This window comes from Anser brachyrhynchus, assembly GCF_964034855.1.
Source record: "Anser brachyrhynchus genome assembly, chromosome: 10".
In the NCBI taxonomy this organism is placed as follows: Eukaryota; Metazoa; Chordata; class Aves; order Anseriformes; family Anatidae; genus Anser; species Anser brachyrhynchus.
The window spans coordinates 14239003-14257911 of record NC_137705.1 but is presented as its reverse complement, the minus strand read 5'-3'; the positions used below and the strand labels follow the sequence as shown (position 1 = coordinate 14257911).

The window sequence follows — 18909 nt, the reverse complement described above, 5'->3', positions numbered from 1 at the left end:
GCTCGCACAGAGACGCCTCAGCCGGGTGGATCCAGGCGCTTTATTCCTGCCCCAGCCCCAGCCCCGCGCCCGGCCCCCCCCCGCCCAGCCCCAGCGACGTCCCCCCCGCCGGCAGGCGTCCGTCGTGGCGGTGGCGGCGGCGGTCACCGCGGCGTGCGCGTGGCTAGGGCCTCTTGCATCTCGCGGCGGCAGCGGGCGTAGCGGTGGCGGACGCGTCGCACCTGCTCGTCCTCCTCGCGCTGCAGGATGCGCAGGAAGTTGTGCAGCTCGGGCAGCGTGAAGGCGTCCCACTGCGGGGCACAGCGCGCCTCGCACCGGGCACGGCACGGAGCGGGGCGCCCCGCAGCGCCCCGCAGCGCCCCGCAGCGCCCCGCCGGCCCCGCACTCACGTTCACCTCCCCGGTGTCGTTCTCCTTCAGCACGAAGCTCAGCGCCTTCTCGCTGGGGCCGGCCAGCAGGCGCAGCCGCAGCGGCTGCTCCTCGTCGGACAGCTTGCGCAGGTAAACTGCGGGCGGGCGGCCGCGGGTCACCACCGCGGGGACGCCACCACCATGGGGACACCGCCACCATCATGGGGACACCACCACCATGGGGACACTGCCACCATCATGGGGATACAATCACCACTATGGGGATACCGCCACCACCATCACGGGGACACCACCACCATGGGGACACTGCCACCATCATGGGGATACAATCACCACCATGGGGACACCACCACCATAGGGACACAATCACCATGGGGACACAATCACCACCATGGGGACACAGTCACCATCATGGGGACACAGTCACTACCACGGGGACACCACCACCACAGGGACACAATCACCACCATGGACGGGGACACCACCACCACCACCATGGGGACACCGCCACCATCATGGGGACACCGCCACCACTAGAGGGACACACCACCCACCACCACTGGGGACACTGCCACTGTGGGGACGCTGATGCAATGGGGCCACCACTGGCAGGGGGGCCACCACCGTACAGGGACGCTGCTGCCAGGGGAGTGCTGCCACCACAGGGCCACCACCACCACCACCACAAGGCCGGTGCCGCTATGGGGACACCACCGGGACCCCCAGGCACTACCTTGCTCATCCTTCTCGGACCTCTCGAAGAGGGCGAACTTGCGGGGGTCGTCCACCACGGTGAACTTCCTGAGCAGGGCGCTGATGACCTCGCTGGCACGGGTGTGCGAGAGGACGTGCAGGTGCTTGACGGTGCCGCGGGGCAGGTAGAAGGAGGTGCGGCGCTTCACCCCCGGGCCGCGCTGCCCCGGCCGCCCCCCGGGACCCCGCTTGACAGCTGGCACGGAGACGGGGCGCGCCAGCTTCAGCTGCACCTTGATGAAGCCGGTGTAGGAGCCGTCCTTGTTCTGCCGCGGGGGAGATGCAGGGGTGGTGAGTGGGGGACCCAGGGCAGGGCGCCGCGGTCCCCGACGTCCCCCCGATGTCCCCGTACCAGGCTCATGAAGAGGTTGCTGTTGATCTGGCTGTTGTACTCCTTGATGCGCTGCTCCACCTGCGCCGGGTCCAGCTCCGCCGTGTCCCAGCCGCTGGGCTCATCCTGCGGGAGGGCAGCGGGGCTGAGCAGCCACGCCGGGGGGACACCGCACGCACAGACACCGCCCTGCCCCGTGAAGTGCGGACGGGGCGTGCGGGGTTGCATCAGCCCCGGCGCTCAGCCGCCGGCTGGGTGTCCCCTCCCGGCGCCCCAGATCACGGCGGTGTCCCCGAGGCAGCCGCCAGCCCGGCACCGGGGCGGGCTGGGCGCCCGATGGGGACGCCCCGGGGGTTTGGGACAGCCCGCCTGGAGCTGCTAATGAGTATTTACGGGGTGCCGCGGGGCTGGGGCGCAGCCGGGGGGGGGGCTGCTGGGGGTGCTGACGGACCCTGCTTGGGCATGGGGACAGCTCGCCGCCGTGCTCGGCGTGCGGCAAGCCACGCGCACCCCGTGGGCGCCCCGCAGCCAGCCGTGGGCACCCCGCGGGCACCCCGCGGGCACCCCGCCCCGAGCCATGCGCCCCCCCCCCCCGCGCTGCCCCGGCACGCAGCCAGCTGCCCCAGGACCAACCCCCCCCGACACCCCTCGCCGTGCCCCCCCCGTGACGTCACCCCCGTGACGTCACCCCCCGTGACGTCACCCCCCGTGACGTCAGAGGCGGCCCGGGACCGACCTGGCGGCGGCGCGGGCGGCGGCCGAGGGAGGTGCGGGCGGTGTAGAAGAGCTCGGGCTCGGAGTCGGAGTCCTCCTGGCTGCAGTAGCCGCTGCTGGCCGCGCTGCCCCCCGTGCCCCCCGCGCCGCCCCAGCGCAGCGCCAGCGCCGCCGCCGCCGCCCCGCAGCCCCCGGCCGCCGCCCCCGGCCCGGCCCCGGCCCCGGCCACGGCTGCGGCCCCGGCCCGGGCACAGGGGCTCGCCCGGCCCCGCGCCAGCCCGGCCGCTCCGGCTCGGCTCCGCACGGCCCCGCTGCGCCCCGAGCGCTTCGGCTGCGGCTCGGCGCGGCTCGGTGCCGCCGCTCGGCCCGGCGCGGCGCGGCTCGGCTCGGTCCCCGCTCGGCGCGGCACCGTGGCCCGGTCCCGGCGCGGCTCGGCTCGGCCCGGTCCCTGTCGCAGCCCCAGCCTCGGCTCGGCGCTCCCCGCTGCCCGCTGCCCGGCTCGGCGCGGCCCCGCTCGCTGTCCCGGCTCGGCTCGGCCCGGCCCCGCCCCGCCGCGGCCGTTGGGCTGACGCGGGCCGGGGGCGGCGCGGCGCGGCCCCGTTTCCGGCGGTGATTTCACCCGGGCCGGGCGCCCGCGGGGTCCGGGGCTGCGGCGGGGGCACGGCACGGCACGGCACGGCATTGTACAGCATAGCATCCCGTGGCACGGCACGGCACGCCTTGGCACGGCACGGCACGGCATTGTACAGCATAGCATCCCGTGGCACGGCACGGCACGGCACCGCACTGTACAGCACACCTTGGCATGGCACGGCACAGCACAGCGTGCCTCGGCACTGCACGGCACGGCACGGCATGGCATGGCATGGCACAGCCCAGCCTGGGCTGCCTCCTCCCCCCCCCCCCTTCCGTGCGCCCGCGTCCCCTACCACATTCGTGTCCTTCTCCAGCTCCTGCTCGGTGCCATCGTCCTCGTCCCCGGTGCCCAGGGGGCCGCTGCAGTCCAGCCGCACCAGGGCCCGGCACCGGTAGTGGCAGGTGAAGCTGCAGTCTGGGGACAGGGACAGGGCCACACTGGGGACACCGGCACCGCCAGACCCCCAGCACCGGCCGGGGGATTTGGGGGTGCTGCCCGCCCGCGCTGTGCTGGGGCACCCAGGGCCAGCACCCATGCGGAACCCGGTGCTGTGCCGCCCTGCCCGCTGGGGCCGGGGTGCCCCTGTCCCCTCCTCGGGCTGCCTGGGGGGGATGCTCGGGACCAGGACCCTCGGTTTGGGGGTGCTTGGTGCCGGGACACCCATGCCCAGGGAGGATGCTCAGTGCGGGGACTCCCGGTGCCCAAGGGGGGGATGCTCTGTGTCAGGATGCCCATGCCCTGGAGGAGTGCCCAGTACTGGGACGCCCACTGCCCGGTGGGGGGGGGTCAGTACTGGGATGCTCGATATGGGGAGGCTGAGTACTGGGGTGCCCACTGCCCGGGGTGGTGCTTGGTACAGGGACCCTTGGTACTGGGATACTCGGTACGGGGATGCTCGGTACCGGGATGCTCGGTACCGGGATGCCCGGGGGGATGCTCAGTACGGGGATGCTTGGTCCCGTTTTGCCCGCTGCCCCGGGGGATGCTCAGTACCGGGATGCCCACTGCCCAGGGGGACACTCGGTGCTGGGATGCTCGGTACCGGGATGCTCGGTCCCAGGGTGCCCGCTGCCCTGAGGGATGCTCAGTACCGGGATGCTCGGTATGGGGACGCCCGCTGCCTGGGGGAATGCTCGGTCCCGGGGTGCCCCTGCCCAGTGTGCCCGCTGCCCGGGGGATGCTCGGTACGGGGACGTTCGGTATGGGGTTGCTTGGTACCGGGATGCTCGGTACCGGGACGCCCGCTGCCTGGGGGGATGCTCAGTACGGGGATGCTTGGTCCCATCGTGCCCGCTGCCCAGGGTGCCCGCTGCCCGGGGGGATGCCCGCTGCCCGGGGGGACGCTCGGTCCCGGGACGCTCGGTCCCGGGGTGCCCGCTGCCCGGGGGATGCTCGGTCCCGGGACGCCGTGCCCGGCGGCGGGCGGCCGGGCTGGGGAGCGCTACTCACAGCGGCACTGGAGGCTCTTCCTGCCGCCCCCCCAGACGAAGTCCCCGCAGAGGTCGCACCAGGTGTGGAGCCCGCGGCGCCGCGGCTCGAAGCGGTGCCCGGTGCCCGGTGCCGCCGCCAGCCGGGGCTCGGGCCGCGCCGCGGGGCCGTGCCGGCGGGCCGGGCTGATGCGCAGCGCGTTGGCCCGCTCCAGGCGGCCCCGGCCCGGCCGCGGCTCCGGCTGCAGCTCCCGCAGCTCGATCAGCTCCATGGCCCCGGGCGGCACCGCGGGGGAAACTGAGGCACGGCCGGGCCCCCGCCCACCCCCCTCCCTCGGCCCCGGCGAGCGGCGGCTGAACCGGCGGCGGCTCCGCTGGCTGCGACCGGCGGGGCGGGCTGGAGGCGGGGTCGGGGCGGGGGGCCCGGGGCGGCCCCGTTCCCTGCGGCCCCGGGACCGGAGCGGCCCTGCTCCGTGCCTCGGTTTCCCCGACGGGCGCCGTGGGGCAGCCCCGAAGCTGCCGCGGTCGGCCCGGGGCCAACTCCTCACCCCGCCGCCCCACGGAGCGGCCCCGGGAGCACCCCCGGGGGCACCCCCGGGAGCACCCCCCGGGTCCCGGCTGCAGCGGCACCCCCGAGCCGTGCCTGGGGGCTGCCAGGCGGCACCGCTCCGGGGCCACCCGGTGAGCAAACGCGGCCCGTGGCACTGTGGCACCGCCACCTCCACCACCGTGGCCGCGGGGGAGCAAAGCCGAGCTCCCAGCCGAGCTGCTGCAGGCCCCAGTGACACCAGTGACACCACTGGGATCCCCCCCCCAGTGCTCTGGGGCCCACGGCTCCCTGAGACCAAGCCCTTGGTGCTGACGTCCCAGGAGAGGGAGCGTCTTCCTCGGAGCCTGGGACATGGCAGGCGCTGAACACCCCAGAAACTCGACTGCTCGCTCAGGTCCTCGTGCTAACCACATCCTCTGCCTCCTGCCCCTGCTGCTCTAACGACACGAGGTGGCCTGGGGGCCTCTTCGCCCCGCTCACCGCAGGGACGGGCCCACGCCCTGCCTGCCTGGGGGGGGGCTTGACTTTTTTGGTAACCACACAGCTATCAGCTCTTTTTCGGGTTTTCCAGGATTTCTGGTGTTGCACGGAGTAAAAAAATAACACACGAACCTGCCCCTGGGTGCAAGGGAGGGGAGGAAGTGGTTTATTACATTCAGCGAGGAGAAAAGAGGGGGTGCCGAGCCCCGGCGGGGTGCCGAAGGAGGGGGGGTGGTTAGTGGTGGGGAGAGGGAGGCTGAGGCTGCCGGGGGCTCGGAGAGCAGCAGGGGGGTTGGTGCTGCTGTCAGCCCTCCCAGGCGGTACCGAGGGGCTTCTCCTCCCTGGCGGCTGGGCTGCAGGCTGCAGGCCGGGCCCTGCCCCGCTCACGGGGCACCCGCTGTCCCCGGCGCCTGTGCCAGCAGGCCGCAGGCCGTGCGGTGCTTCTGCCAGTGCTGGACCTGGCACGCCCTGCGAGGGGGAGCCGCGGCTCAGGGCTGCGCCCGCTCTGCCGAACCGAGCAGGGACGCAGCCCGTCCCCGTGAGCCGAGCGGTGCCACCGCCAACCCGCAGCGCTGCCGGGACACGCCGACCCCGCGGCAGTAGCACAGCGCTCGCCAGCATCCCCTCCGCCAGCGCTTCGGTGCCGCGTTCCCCCCGCAGGGCGCAGAGCGGGGTGAGCAGGGGGCTCCGGGCTGCCTTACCGCGTGCAGTACCACTCGTTCCGGCAGCGAGAGCACCGCTTGGCCGCCTCCGCGCCGCACACCCGGCATCGGGGCTTGTCGGGGGCGAGAGCCTCCAGCATGTCCAGGCTGTATGTCTGCGCCCACCTGCAGCGGGGTGCAAAGGGGAGAGGCGACAAGCAGCGAGCTGCCCTGGTGCCGGTCCCTGCTTACTGGGACAACTGGTCACGCCGGGCACGGAGCAGGGCCTCACCTGCGCGCCTGGAGCTTCAGCTCCTCCTCGGTGGGGCTGAAGGCGTGCTTCACCTGGTGCTTGGCGAGGGCTTCCCACTTGCCCGCGTTTTTCCTGAGGAGGTGGTCCCAGATGACGGGCACCTGGCGGGAGAGGCAGAGCTGGAGGGTGGCAGCACAGGGACGGGCAGGGGACAGGAGGGCAGCTGGCCCAGGGGGCAAGGAGCAGAGTGAGCAGAGGCAGCACGCAGAGGTGCAGGCACAGCGCGTGTTTTCGGTTACCCGGAGGGGACGGATCCCCTTTCCCAACAGAGGTGAGGGGCGTTAGGTGAAACGGGCGCAACCTTCGGGAGCAGGAGCTCGGCTGCGAGGCCACGGCTCCCAAACGGAGCCCCGTGCTCTCAGCGGCGTGAACCCAGCGCTCCAGAGCCGTTTGCCTGAGCAGATTTTTCCACTCGTCACTTCCCCGAATGCGAACACCAGGGGAAGGGCTGGTTTTTGCAAAAGGGAAAGCGCCAGCCCAGAGCGGCGCTCGGAGAGGAGGAGGATGCTTCAAACGGCGCTGGCATCTCCAGCCAAGTAAAAATAGCCAGGCCTGGGAGGGGAGGAGGCTGCTCTGGGAGAAACCGAATGGAAAAGACTTTTCTCAGCTTGGCTCGGTGACAGGGAGTGAGTTCATTGCTTGCTGGGCAGAGCGGGGAGCCCGTGCGTGCGTTTCCAGCTGGCTCCCCCTGGCTGCCCTTGGCAGAGGAAGGAGCAACGCAAGCCCAAAAGCGGAGCTGTGGTGAAGAGCAGCAGCCCGGACAAGGGCTGGACGAGGTCCCCAGCGTGACAGATGCCTGTCTCTGCCCCACTGACACGTTGGCAGTTAAGCTGGGGTGCACAGAGATGCTTTAGAGATCTGCCCTCCTCTTCACACACAGAGTTTCTCCCCCTCAGCTCACGAGAAGGCATCAGAAACACTTTTCTCCAGGAGTTACCACTGTCCAGACTGGGAGACCGAAGGACCCCACGATGTCTGAAGACCCTCAGCGCCCATCTGCCAAGCCCCAGGCACCAGCAGGGAATCGGGCTGACTCCAGCCTCTCTCCTCAGACCACTGCCTTGGCGTTTTTCCGTAGGCAGCGTGCCAAGCAGCCCTCAGCCAGGGCTGTAGAAGGGGCTCTTCCTAGGGAAGGCCAGAATCCAGCAGGAAAACAATGATAAATGTCAAACAAAGAGTTAATTGTTAAAATGAGCCGGTGGTTGTCTCTGCCCCGGTGGTTGTCTCTGCCCCGTGGAGCCACCACCCCGACGATTCAGTGCAGTCTCGATAGCTGTTTATAGCCCAGCATTTACGCCTTTAGGAGTGACTGCTTGGCCACAGCTGTGACAGATGAAGGGCAGGAGAAGCAGATGAAGTGGGAGTCAAGTGAGCCGGCAGTAATGGTGTCACAGTGAAACGGGTGCTTGACTGCTCCTCTGTGCCACCACCTCTCCAGAGCCGAGTTTGGCAGCAGGAAAAAAGGGGAAGGGAGCGACAAAGTTCAAAGCGGAGCAGCTGGAGAGAAGAGCTGGGAGAAGAGCTGGAAGAGCCACCCGATACCTGCTCCAGCACGAGATCCTTCTTTGGGGGAGCCGGCTCTGTCACCGCGAGGTGGCTCAGAAATCTCTGCATCTCCACCAGGTTGGGCAGCTGGTCCAGGAGGACGTCTGTCAGGAACGCCCGGAGCTGCGGCCACGCAGGGGGTGAGAAGAGTGAAGGGAGAGAGGTCAGGAAAAGGGAGCCAGAGCCGGGTTATGGGGCTGAGGAGTCAGAGGGCTCCGGCTGTGTGCTGGGCATCGGCGGGGAAGGTCTACGGGGCACCGTCAGAGCGACTCACGGGGGCCCCAAGCGGTGCCCCAGCAAACGCAGCCCTCGCTGCCGCTGGCACGGTGTCGGACCCCGCCGCTCTCACACCGCTGTGCCCTAGAGAGCCTACCTTGAGGAGCTGGCTCTTGTTGAAGCTGTCGAAGTGGTATTTGCGCTGGCATTCGGGGCTGAGCAGAAGGTTGAGGAGGGCAAGCCACACCTGCCCATCGAGCTTGGTCATCTTCACCTGATCCTCAGGGGGCACCATGTGCCATGCACCGTTCTCAAACTTCTTGAGCTTGCCTGAGGGAGAGATAAACATGGGGCTCCAGGGAGAGAGCTGCCTCGGGAAAGACAGCTCGGAGGTGGGGCGCTGCCCTGCGCTCACCTCCTGGCTCTGGCTCAGGCGAGCCCCTCAGTTTCTGCCTGCCTCAGCTTCCCCACCCCTTTGCTTGGCACAGCGGCCTTCTTGGTACAAAACTAATATACTTGAGATCATGAAAAGCACAAAGAACACATCTTAAAGCAATAGGGCTGTGGCAGGAACTAAAAGATCCCTGTGGTATCACCTTCTGTACTCGGCCAGGTGCTGAAGAACACCAGCAGATGGTGGGGGAGCCCACCAGCGCGGCTGCAGAGGCACGTTTTGGGATATCAGCAGGGCCAGTACCTGCTCTTCCTGAGGTTCTTCTGCCAGTGAAAGCCAGAAGAAGCACGACCATAAGTGATGTGACAGGACAAGCGACCGTGCTGCTCTGGGGGGGTGGAGGAGGATGTAACCCTGCATCTGCACAGCCTGGAAATGCCTTTGCGCTCTGGTTCTTTCCCATCCCTCCCTCGGGGCCCTGGATCAAAGCTCCTCTGACACCCCAAGCTTGCAGGCGGAGAGAAGGGACGCGTTTCCTGTCCGGAGGAAGGAGGAAAGCTCCCGCATCCAGCTGGGCTCCTCTCAGCAGGCCTGGAGCCACGTGCTTCCCCCAATCTCTTCCTCTCTTGCCCTCGCTGTGAACCCCTGCTGAGGCACCTTCCCCTCGCAGGGCCGCAGCGGGGAGCGCCGCTTCCCACAGGCTGTGCCCGCTCAGAGGGAGGCGGCGAGGAAGCTGGGGGGCGGCGGGGGGCAGCGGGGGGCCGTGCCTGGCTGCAGAGCTGCAGGGCTGCGAGGGCTCCCGCAGAAGACCCGTCAGCAGACGCAGGTCTCAGCAAGACACCACGGCGCCCCAGGTGCCGCGGGGCACGCTCTGTACCTGCTTCGTGGCAGCTCCACGGGCAGTGCTCCACCAGCTCGACGAGGAGGCAGGGCAGGTTGTGGGTGTTCAGCATCCGTGTCAGCGCGCTCAGGGGCAAACTGGAGATAGAACGGGTGAAATGGTGCGCTCAGACAAAGGCCAGAACAGATACAAACGCTCCCGGAGGCGACTGGGAGAGGCAGCAGAAAAACAATGACAGTCAGAGCAGCTCCTGTTCCCACAAGTACCACAGAGCAGGGTGGAGTGCTGCTGTATTCGCCTCCCGGGGTGTAGTGCCGCCGCCACCACCGAGGCAGCCAGCTGCTGAAGGGGGCCCAGGCCGCCAACCCGCAGGAACCTCCAAAGGACCGCTCAGGGCACGTCCTCTGCCGCCCCGGGCACCCACCTGTCCACCTGGTCAGTGATGAACCGCAGCACGGACAGGGCTTTCAGGGAAATTTCAAACTCCATCGCCTCCGCCTGCTTCTGCAGCTCCTGCGGAGGGGCAAGCACAGACTCAGGATTTCAGGCCCCATTTCCCAGGAGCTACGAGGAGGCAGCTTGTTGGCTGCACATCAGCAACCACGGGCTGGGGAGGAAACCGAAACCCTGTGAAACAAACTCTGGTTCTCATCTGGACTGCAGCAGCGCTGCCTGTTTGCCAGAGCAGGGACAGGAGTGCCTGCAGCCTGCTGTAGCTCGTCCCTCATCTCCCTGCCCGTTACAGGCCACGGTGGGGTGCCGGTGGTGTCAGGAGTGCCACCCCCTGGAAGCAGACAGTCCCAGACTGCTGCTCTCCCTCCCTGGCATCACCTCGTGGCCCGGCAGAGACACGCGAGGCTGCAGGAGAGGGGAGCTGCATCATCACGAGGACGAGGAGGAGAATCTTGGCCCAGGCACGGCAGCAGTCCTGATCTGACCCTTTTCTGGGGCTGCCTTTCCCCTCCAGCTCGCTTAGGGCCAGCAGAGTATGTCCCTGTGGCTAACCCAGCCCACAGCTACGCAACCCGGCCTCCAGTCAGCGGGGACACCACCTCCATCCTCCACGCGCCCAGGCTAGCAGCCTGAACGTCCTCTGAGTCAGCCTCTTTTGAGACCATCGCGATGTCAGGGTTGAGAGGTGCCAATTCCTTCTCCGCTCCCGTCCCAGACGCTCGCCAGCTCACGGCCGTGTGTGCAGAGCACTGACCTCAGCAGCTCCCATCGGACACCGCTCGCGTTCCTCTAAAGCTTCCAGGAGAGCATTTTGGGCTCTCCCCCTCACACAGGTCACCACCTCCCTCTCCAAACTCCCCCGGCAGAGTGGCAGAGCTCGTGGGGCTGCCCACAGGAGCCCCGCTTCCCCACGGCTCCCGCTGGTGGCTGGACCTCATCCCTGCTACTGCGGCGCAGGGACCATCGGTGCTGCTGGGTGCCAGCAGAGCGGAGTGCCCCAGGGTCACCGCAGCACGCAGCCCTAACAGACAGCAGGCCCCGCGATGCAGGAGAGGGCAGGAACTGCTTTTTTAGCACGGGGTTGCTGTATGCAGAGTCAGGAGAGGCTGGGATAAATCGGAGGAAGCCAGGCTTCTTGGGAGGCGAGCGCTTTTCAGAACCCAAGTAGCTAGAGAGGACTGTTCTTCCTCGAGTTGTGTCAAAGCACAAACTGAGAGCCCTTGCCCCCCACCCCAGCTCAAGCTGGGAAAGCATTTCCTGGAAAACATCCCTATTGTGCTCAGGAGCCCTCCACTTCCTTCCCCTTTCTGGGAGAGGAGCACGTGCTCGGGCAGCAAGCCAAACGATGGACGCAGAGGGGAGGTGCCGCCAAGTTTGCAGGCTATCGCTTTAACTCCATTTCTCCAGACGCTCCTCGTGATCTGCACAGCTCAAGGAAAAGATTTAGGTGCTGGGAAGCAAAAAGAGCTCCCACCGCAGAAAGCTGTGCGCAGCCACCCTGAAACACCCCACCGGCAACAGCCCTGGACTCGCCGCTGGCCCAGACCAGCGAGGAGAGGAGGTGTTTTCTCGGAGAGCAGAGGAAGTTAGAGGGAAATGCATTAGGGCAATCCCTAGTTGTGTCATACGTGGATTTACGGATGGGATTTCTCTCACGGTTAACCCTGGCTGGCTCCAGTGGCAGCCTGAGATCAGGTGGTTTCGTAAGCTCCATGGAGACGTACCCACACAGCTTTCAAGAGCAGCAGCAAATGGCCGAACCCCCTGCACTGATTACTTTGCCTAATTATCAACTCCCCAGGTGCCCCCCAACTCAAAAATCTGTCCTGCTGGCAGCCTGAAGCTGGCACTGTCACGAGACAGGGAGGAAGCGCAGCTGTGGGGTGGAGGGAGGAGCACGCAGCCTGTCCGAGCTGGGTGCAGATGATCTCTAACACCAGACCGCCTCGGAAAGGGCAGGAGGTGCCAGTGCTGCAGCCGAGGCTTTCTCTGTAAGACCTCTCTGGGCTCCTTCAGGCTGCCTGCTGCCTCTGTCACTTGTGCCCCCAGCAAGCTACAGGACTTTCTCCTCACCTGCATGGACGACAGGCTGGCCAGGTCCTTGGGATCAAGTTCTTTCTGGGTCACTGCCTGTCCGCTGGTGCTTCGAGCTGCAAGCAGGGTCAGTTTTCGGTGGCAGTAATCAATTAAATCCAGAATGCTGTCCTCTGCCGACTCGCAGATCTCCTTCGCAACGACAAGAGGTTCACAGCGAGCCTGCCCCCACAGCCGTGACCTCCCACCTTCACGCTACAGAAAGCCGAACGCGCCGCTCACCTTGTAAAAAAACACCGTCTCCAAGAGGTTGATGATGGAGGCTTCGTGATGCAGCTGTGGGGGGAAAACAGCAAGCGGGAGTTAACGGAGCGGGGGGCTGCCAGCACCGGGGACACCGGCAATGGGATGAGGCGCAGGGCTCCTCTCCCGAGAAGCTGCTTCTACAGCTGTGGCCAAACGCCAGCATGGACAGCGCTGTCCTGAGACCAGGACCCATGAGATAACTGCCTTGAGGCAACGCTGCAGACAAGCAGCTGCTCAGGGAAGACACCGCCTTTCCCCAGCAAGGTGTCACTCTGGAATGAAAATTGGCTAAAACTTCAGAGTTTTGGGGCAGATTTGCCTTAGAGCAAGGGCTGCGTCCCTCCACAGGGAAGCCAAGTTGCCCAGATCACTCTCTTGCCAAGAGTGGTCCGAGGGATGTCTGCTCTCAGTAAGAAAAAGCTACTTTTTCTGCTTTTTTTAACGAGGAGGCACGTAAGCTGTGGTTAGAAACACCAGAGAAAAAACAGTGCTCAAAGAGGGGCAAATATCCCCGGGGCATAGCTGCTCAGGAGCCAGGGTGGGAAAAAGGGTCTAGAAGGGTGTGTGTGGGGGAGCACTTCTGACGGTTTTCCAGGCACTGATCTGCTCCTGGTCACAGAAAAGGCAAGGACATCACAGGGACTGCCAAAATCCCAGGGGCTGTGTTTTTCTTTACCAGACAAAACGCAGTCCTGCAGGGTCTGTTAACCAGCAGGTACAGAACCTGCTGTCAGGAGTGACTTCTCAGCCTGCTGAGAGGTAAAATCACAGCTCTGAGACCTTCAGCGCAGGATTTATTTTTAAATATAGCAGTGTCGGCCCAATTTCCAGGCTGGTCAACTAACTCTGCTGCTTGCCCAGCTCTCCTGCAGCTTCAGGAAATGGGCGATTCCTCGGTTTCTGTTCCGAGCCGAGGTGCCGTTTCACGACGCAGCCCCAGCACTGCGTGCCAGAGCTGGCAGGGGCAACCCGAGCACCTGCCTGGGTTTCTCAGGATGGCTGCGACTGACCGAGGCTGTCACTGACCGAGGCTGTCACTGACCGAGGCTGTCACTGACCGAGGCTGTCACGCCACGGGTGACAGGCTGAGCGAGCACTTTGCCACCAGCCCCTCCTGCCTGCCCGGGTCTGCCCCATCACACCCCCGGTTCCTGTCCCCGCTGCTCCCTCCACTCACCACCACGTAGATGGGAAAGGTGCTTCTCGGGTGGAAGTCCTCCAGCCGGCACAGCACGGGGAAGACCTTGTGCTTCCAGACCTCCGCTGAGATCAGCTCCCCGATGAGAACGGGAATCTGGACGGGAGCGGAGCCTTTCAGACCGGTGCGAGGCAGAGGGGCCAGGCTGGTGCCCAGCGCCCCGCGGCCATTTCGGTCCTGGGGCACGCCACGCAGCACCAATTTGCTTTCTTACACCACCAGTTTTTGAGCCTTCCCTTCGCAGCAGATACTGCACGAGTGGGAAAGCCTGGGAAACCAGGGGACTAGGCAGAACCGCTATTTCCCAACACAACTGCCACGGTTCGAAAAGGAAGAGCACTTTTATCACCCGTGTTCAGTTGGACAGACTTTGGAGAGGCATCACAAACCAACAGCTTTTCAGCGAGCCTCTGGCCTCAGAGACCAGAGAGCAGAGAGTGCTGCTGGGGTTACAAAGGGGAAAACGTCCCTGAGGTCTGGGCAGAGCCAGGGCCCCACACGTCCCCATGCAGCCCAGGCTATTCTGTGGCTGAGCCACCCCGGCTACGGGGCAGGGACCTGCAGCCAGAGGGGCCAGCGCAAACCAGCACCTAGAGAGGAACCGGAGACCAACAGGCAGGAGTACCGCAGCTTGGCTTTTAATTTTTTTTTTTTTTTTAAAAAAAAGCAACAATGGCAAACCACCAGTCAAATATCTTTGCCAGCAGATTCTTCGCCATCGACAGTTTATCCCCAAACTGGACCTTGTCCAAAAGCCGACCCCAGCTGGAGGCTGAGGGCCTGGCACAGGGATCGCTGCTGCCCCCACCCGCTGCCCTGCCTTACACCGTCCCTCCCGACCACTCAGTTCGTGATTTTGTCACAGACCAAGAAACCCGGGGAGGAGTACCAGGGCCACAGCACCCGCGTGGGGCAAGCCACGAGAACCCGCACTCCTCCGGCGGGGAACACCCGGCTCCTGCAGCCGGGCGCAGGACGAAGTGGGGTGCTCGCCGCCACCTTTCCTGACAGACCGGGGACGGGCCGAGAGCTCGGGGAGCAGGGACGGGGCTGGGCAGAGCCGGGTGCCCCCCGGACACCCAGGGCTCACCTTGCCGTGGGTGACGAGCAGCTCGGTGAGGAGCTGCTCCTGGCCGGCGGCGGCGCTCAGGATGGCGTGCATGTTGAGCTTCTCCACGCTCTCGTGCTGCCGAAGCCACCTGCAGGGCAGCCGGGTCACCCCGCAGCTGGGGCCCTTTCTCACCCCCACTCTCCCCAATCCTCAGGGGACACCTCAGAGCCATCCCCCCTCGGGGGCGACACCCCAAATTTACAGCCCCCCCATTCCCACCACCCTCTGTCCACCCCCCCCCCCGACAGGGGCAGCCCCAGACCTGGTGCCCCCCGCTACCCCTCTCCCAGACCCTCTGGAGACCCCCTAAAACTGCTGGGGGGGGCACACCCCACATTTACAGCCCCTGTTCACCCCCCTCCCAGAGCCCCTGGGGACCCCAAACCCCACCGACCCGCAGAGGGGACACCCCAAGCTTACACCCCTCAGACCCCCTGGGCCCCCTCCCCATCCCCTCAGGAGACTCCCAATGCCCCCCAAATTGGAGACACCCCAAATTTTCACCCCCCCCTCACCCCTAGGGACCCCCCCGCACCCCTGCCCGCCGGCGTCCCGCAGCTCGGTGCCCCGCAGGGCCTGCACCAGCGCCTCGGCCTCGGCGGGCAGCAGCGGCCCCGCGGCGGCCATGGCGGTGCCGGCGTCGCTATGGCAACGGCGGCCATGATGGCGGCTGGGGCCTCCGCCGCACCCTGGAGGCGCCCAGGACCGTGTGGGGACACAACGGGGGGCACCGGGGGGGACAGGGGGCACAGGGACAAGGGGGGACAACTTGGGAACACACACGGCGCACGCCCCGGCCGGCCCGGCTCCGTCACTTCCAGCACACGATGATGTTGGGGTCGTTCTCCAGGCGCTCATCCAGCTCCTTGTAACTCATGCCTGGGGGGAAAAACGGGGTGCCCGGCGTCAGTGCTGCGTGTTCCCTCCTCACACCTCATAAACCATCCCCCCCGACCTCCTCCATCCCCGCCTGGCCGCCCTGCTGCGACTGGACCCCGTGCGCTGCTCCTCTGGGGTTTAATGGCTCCCGAAAGGTGAGGGGGGAACACCCCAAAACCACCCCCGGGCACGCAGCACCCCCTGCCCCACGGCTCCTCACCCGTCTTGCAGCAGATCTCGTCGTAGCTGTGGCAGCCCGTGTAGAGCCGCGCCGGGTGGCTGCGCTCGTCCCGGGCCACCTTGACGGGGTATTTCTGGAGCCGCCGGATGAGCCCCTTCATCAAACCGAACTGGATGAGCCTCCTGGGGGGGGCAGGGGAGAGAGGGACGTGATGCTCAGCCCCCAGATGTCCCCTCCACCCCCTGCCTGTTGCCCCAGCCCTCCCGCATCACACCCCCGGATGGGGCTCCGACCTCTCGTCCACCCGCTGCAGCTGCAGGGTGTAGCGGGAGATGAGGTCTCGCACCGTCGTGCCAGGGCTGAGGCCGCAGTACAGCTGGAAAACGTCACGGAGGCTGGCTCGTTTGTGCCCTGCGGGGACGAGACGCTGTCAGCTGCCACGGATGGGTCCCCGGGCACCAGGACGCCACACGGGAGCAGCGTACCCGGCTTGGTGACGTAGGACAGGCACTCCTCCTGGAGGCACTTGTCGTCCACCAGGTCCTGGACCTTCGGTGTGGTGCAGTACACGTTGGAGTACTGGGGAGCAAGGGACGAGCAGCTTGGTTTTGCTGTGACTCAGGAGGACGACGGGTGTCCCCCGTGTGGCCACGCCACCTGTGGCTGCCACCTCACCTGAAGGATGGAGACAAGCGTGACGACCCCGTAGTACCTGCAGGGCAAGGGGAAAGGTAAGAGGGGCAGAAGTCCCGGCCAGTCCCTTCCACCCCGAGCTGGGGCCAGCCTCATCCCCCCGCGCACTCACAGCAGGTTCTGCACAGCGATGCGCACCAGGTTCAGCTCCACGTCGGCTTCAGCGGAAATCTTCTGGACGTGCCGAAATCCGTCGATGTAGGGCAGGATCTGGGAGGGGGAACAGGAGGTAACGGGTAGTGGGGGGCAAAATCCTGAAGGAGCCACCCATAGCATCACCCCACTGCCCACGAGACTCCCTGGCGTGCTGAGCGAACAGGCCGCCTGCAGCACCGAGCACAAAAGGTGGGGAGCACTGAGCTGTGCTGGGGACCACGGAGCTCTGGGGCAGCTCATGCCCTAAGCACCCTCCCCGTGCGGACCTGCTGCGTGGTGAGGTCCCACTGGGAGTTGAAGAAGTCGTCCTTGTCCTGGGTGAAGACGGGCACGTCGTACTCCTGCACAATGGGGGGGTCTGGCCGCTGCTCGATCACCTTCAGGTGGATGGTGTTCGACTCATCTGGAGGGGAAGAAGGAGCCTGAGTTCTCACAGGAGCCTCCGGAGCTTGCAGTCAGCAGTCCCAGAACGCCTCAAAGCTACGTGTAGGAAGGTGTCTGTGGCCAAAAACCTCACCCCTTTGAGCCAGGCTGGCTCAGGCAGGACCCAGCGGCGAGCACAAAGTGCCAGAAGCAGCGCAGGGACGGCTGCTGCCCCTCAGCCCCGCTCCGCCCTCACTGCCTGGCTGGGCGAGCACAGCTGCAGTACCTACCTATGGGCAGGGTGCACTTTCCTTTGGCGTTCAGCTCCTCCAGCAGGATGGTCATGATGGGCACCAGCTTCTGTTTGCTCTCCTCGTTGGAGATGAAGCCACTTTCCAGCTAAAGAAGGCAGGAAGGAGGTCGAGTCAGCTCCTCCCAGAGGGGTCACTGACTGACTAAGGAGCCGCACGGCCCACATGCTGCCTTCTGTCAGCCTCAGTGAGCCTTCCTTCTAGCAGAGCAGCAAATTGAGCCAGGCTGCCACTGGAATGCGCTGTAGCAACAGCGAAGACCCCGTACCACCACCAAAGCAAGAATCTTCCCGAGAAAAAAACAAAACAAAACTGCAGAGCAAGAAAGAAGCAGGAGGCTGGGGAGTCCCCTGCTTGATTCAAGATCCACAAGAGGAGAGGCCTGCTGAATGCTCAGGGAGAAGTTTGGGGACATGTGTAACCCTTACAATTCAGAATAGAATAGAACAGAACAGAATAGAACACAGTAGTTCAGTTGGAGGGGACCTACATCAAGTCCATGTGTGTGAGCACCTCAGGGCTAACCCAAAGTGAAAGCACATTACTGAGGGCATTATCCAAATGCCTCTTGAGCACTGACAGCCATGGGGCATCCAGCACCTCTCCAGGAAGCCTGTCCCAGTGTTCGACCACCCTCACCTTAAAGAAATTTTTCCTAACGACCAGCCTGAGCCTCCCCTGCTGCAGCTTTGTGCCGTTCCCATGCGTCCTGACATCCGTTACTGGGGGGAAGAGACCAGCGCCCGCCTCTGCGTTTCCCCTCCTCAGGGAGCTGCAGAGAGCCATGAGGTCGCCCCCGGCCTCCTTTTCCCCAAACCAGACAACCGGAGTGTCCTCAGCCTCTCCTCGCAGGACATGCCCTCCAGCCCTTCTACCACTTTCATTGCCTCTTCTGGATGCTTTCATGCCCCTTTACATCCCTGGAGCCCAGAATTGCATGCAATATGCAAGGTGAGGCTGCACCAGCACTAAACATAGCAGGACAATCACCTCTTTTGACCGTCCGGCCATGCTGCGTTTAACACACCCCAAGACGCGGTGTGCACTCCTGGCTGCCAGGCCACGCCGCTGCCTCACGGCGAGCCTGCTGCCACCAGCACCCCCAGGTCCCTCTCTGCGGAGCTGTGCATGGGTGACAGCCCCACGACGCCCTCCTCGGCCGCAAACCTGCCCCTGGCCCCGCGGGGCAGGCCGGGGAGGAGGCGCCGCGGGGCTCACCTCCAGGGTGGTGAGGTAGCCCGCCAGCTTCTTGACGATGGGCTCCAGGGCGCAGGCCTTGGCCCGCGCGTCGCAGACGAAGCCGAGGTTGAAGAGCAGGGCGTTGCGGCTGTACTTCTTGTGCTCGATGCAGACGGGGCAGCCGATCAGCTTCTTCTCCATGGCCGTCCTGCGGGGAGGCAGCGGAGCCTGCGCCCGGGGCCGGCGGGGAGCGGGTGGGCGCCGCGCCCCCCTTGCCGCGGGCACTCACACGGTGATGAGCTTGTTCTGCAGCTCGGGCTTGGTGATGACGTACACCTGCACCGTGTCGAACAGCTCCCGGGAGATGAAGTCCTCGGGCACCTGCGGCGACACCGCCATGGCCGCCGCGGAACCGCCGCGCCCCGGCACCGTTCCCGCGCGGCGCGCGTTTCCCCCCGGCGACATTTCTCCGCGGCACCGGGGTCCGGCCCCGCCGCCGGCCCCCCCGCGGCACCGGCGTCCCCTCGCCGCGGGTCCCCCCCCGGTGCCGCTGCCCCGCAGAACCGTTCCGCCCCGCTGCCGTTCCCCCCCTCGGCGCCGCTCTACCTCCCCGCCCGCTGCCGCCGCCCCCCGGTGCCGGTACCGCCGCCGCCGCCCCGCCGCACCTGGTAGGTGATCTTGGGCCCCAGCGTGGGGTGGAACTCGCTGAAGAACACGCACTCGATCCTGCCCCCCATGGCCGCCCGCTCCCGTTCCGCACCGCGCGCACCCCCCGCCCCCCGCCGGCCCCGGCCGCGTCACGGGGGGCGGGCCTCAGCGGCGGGCGGCACCC

The 18909-nt window shown here is 66.0% G+C and overlaps 2 protein-coding genes across 8 annotated transcripts; both read right to left on the bottom strand.

Annotated features, from left to right (window-relative positions):
* Positions 1-61: 61 nt before the first annotated feature.
* Positions 62-4532, bottom strand: RASSF1 (Ras association domain family member 1; the record flags this gene model as incomplete). 3 transcript variants are annotated; one of them, XM_080605476.1, is made up of 6 exons in its annotated part: positions 65-290; positions 390-505; positions 1105-1390; positions 1477-1581; positions 3099-3220; positions 4256-4532. In XM_080605476.1, 6 exons carry the CDS (start codon positions 4503-4505, stop codon positions 144-146), a joined length of 1026 nt encoding a protein of 341 aa, XP_080461602.1. In that variant the 3' UTR covers positions 65-143. The 3 variants fall into 3 exon arrangements, with proteins under 3 accessions (XP_080461601.1, XP_080461602.1, XP_080461603.1); XM_080605475.1 differs by lacking the exons at positions 3099-3220; positions 4256-4532 and adding an exon at positions 2192-2866 and having other exon boundaries at positions 62-290; XM_080605477.1 differs by lacking the exon at positions 4256-4532 and having other exon boundaries at positions 68-290; positions 3099-4161.
* Positions 4533-5402: 870 nt separating this feature from the next.
* Positions 5403-18898, bottom strand: NPRL2 (NPR2 like, GATOR1 complex subunit). 5 transcript variants are annotated; one of them, XM_080605478.1, is made up of 13 exons: positions 15415-15555; positions 15097-15194; positions 14295-14403; positions 13184-13300; positions 11983-12036; positions 11740-11892; positions 9638-9726; positions 9250-9350; positions 8136-8308; positions 7760-7885; positions 6197-6318; positions 5965-6090; positions 5403-5731 (listed from the first exon to the last, which is right to left on the bottom strand). In XM_080605478.1, exons 2-13 carry the CDS (start codon positions 15171-15173, stop codon positions 5647-5649), a joined length of 1332 nt encoding a protein of 443 aa, XP_080461604.1. In that variant the 5' UTR covers positions 15174-15194; positions 15415-15555; the 3' UTR covers positions 5403-5646. The 5 variants fall into 5 exon arrangements, with proteins under 5 accessions (XP_080461604.1, XP_080461605.1, XP_080461608.1 ...); XM_080605479.1 differs by lacking the exon at positions 15415-15555 and having other exon boundaries at positions 15099-15195; XM_080605482.1 differs by lacking the exons at positions 15097-15194; positions 15415-15555 and adding an exon at positions 14851-15090.
* Between the last annotated feature and the right edge of the window lie 11 nt (positions 18899-18909).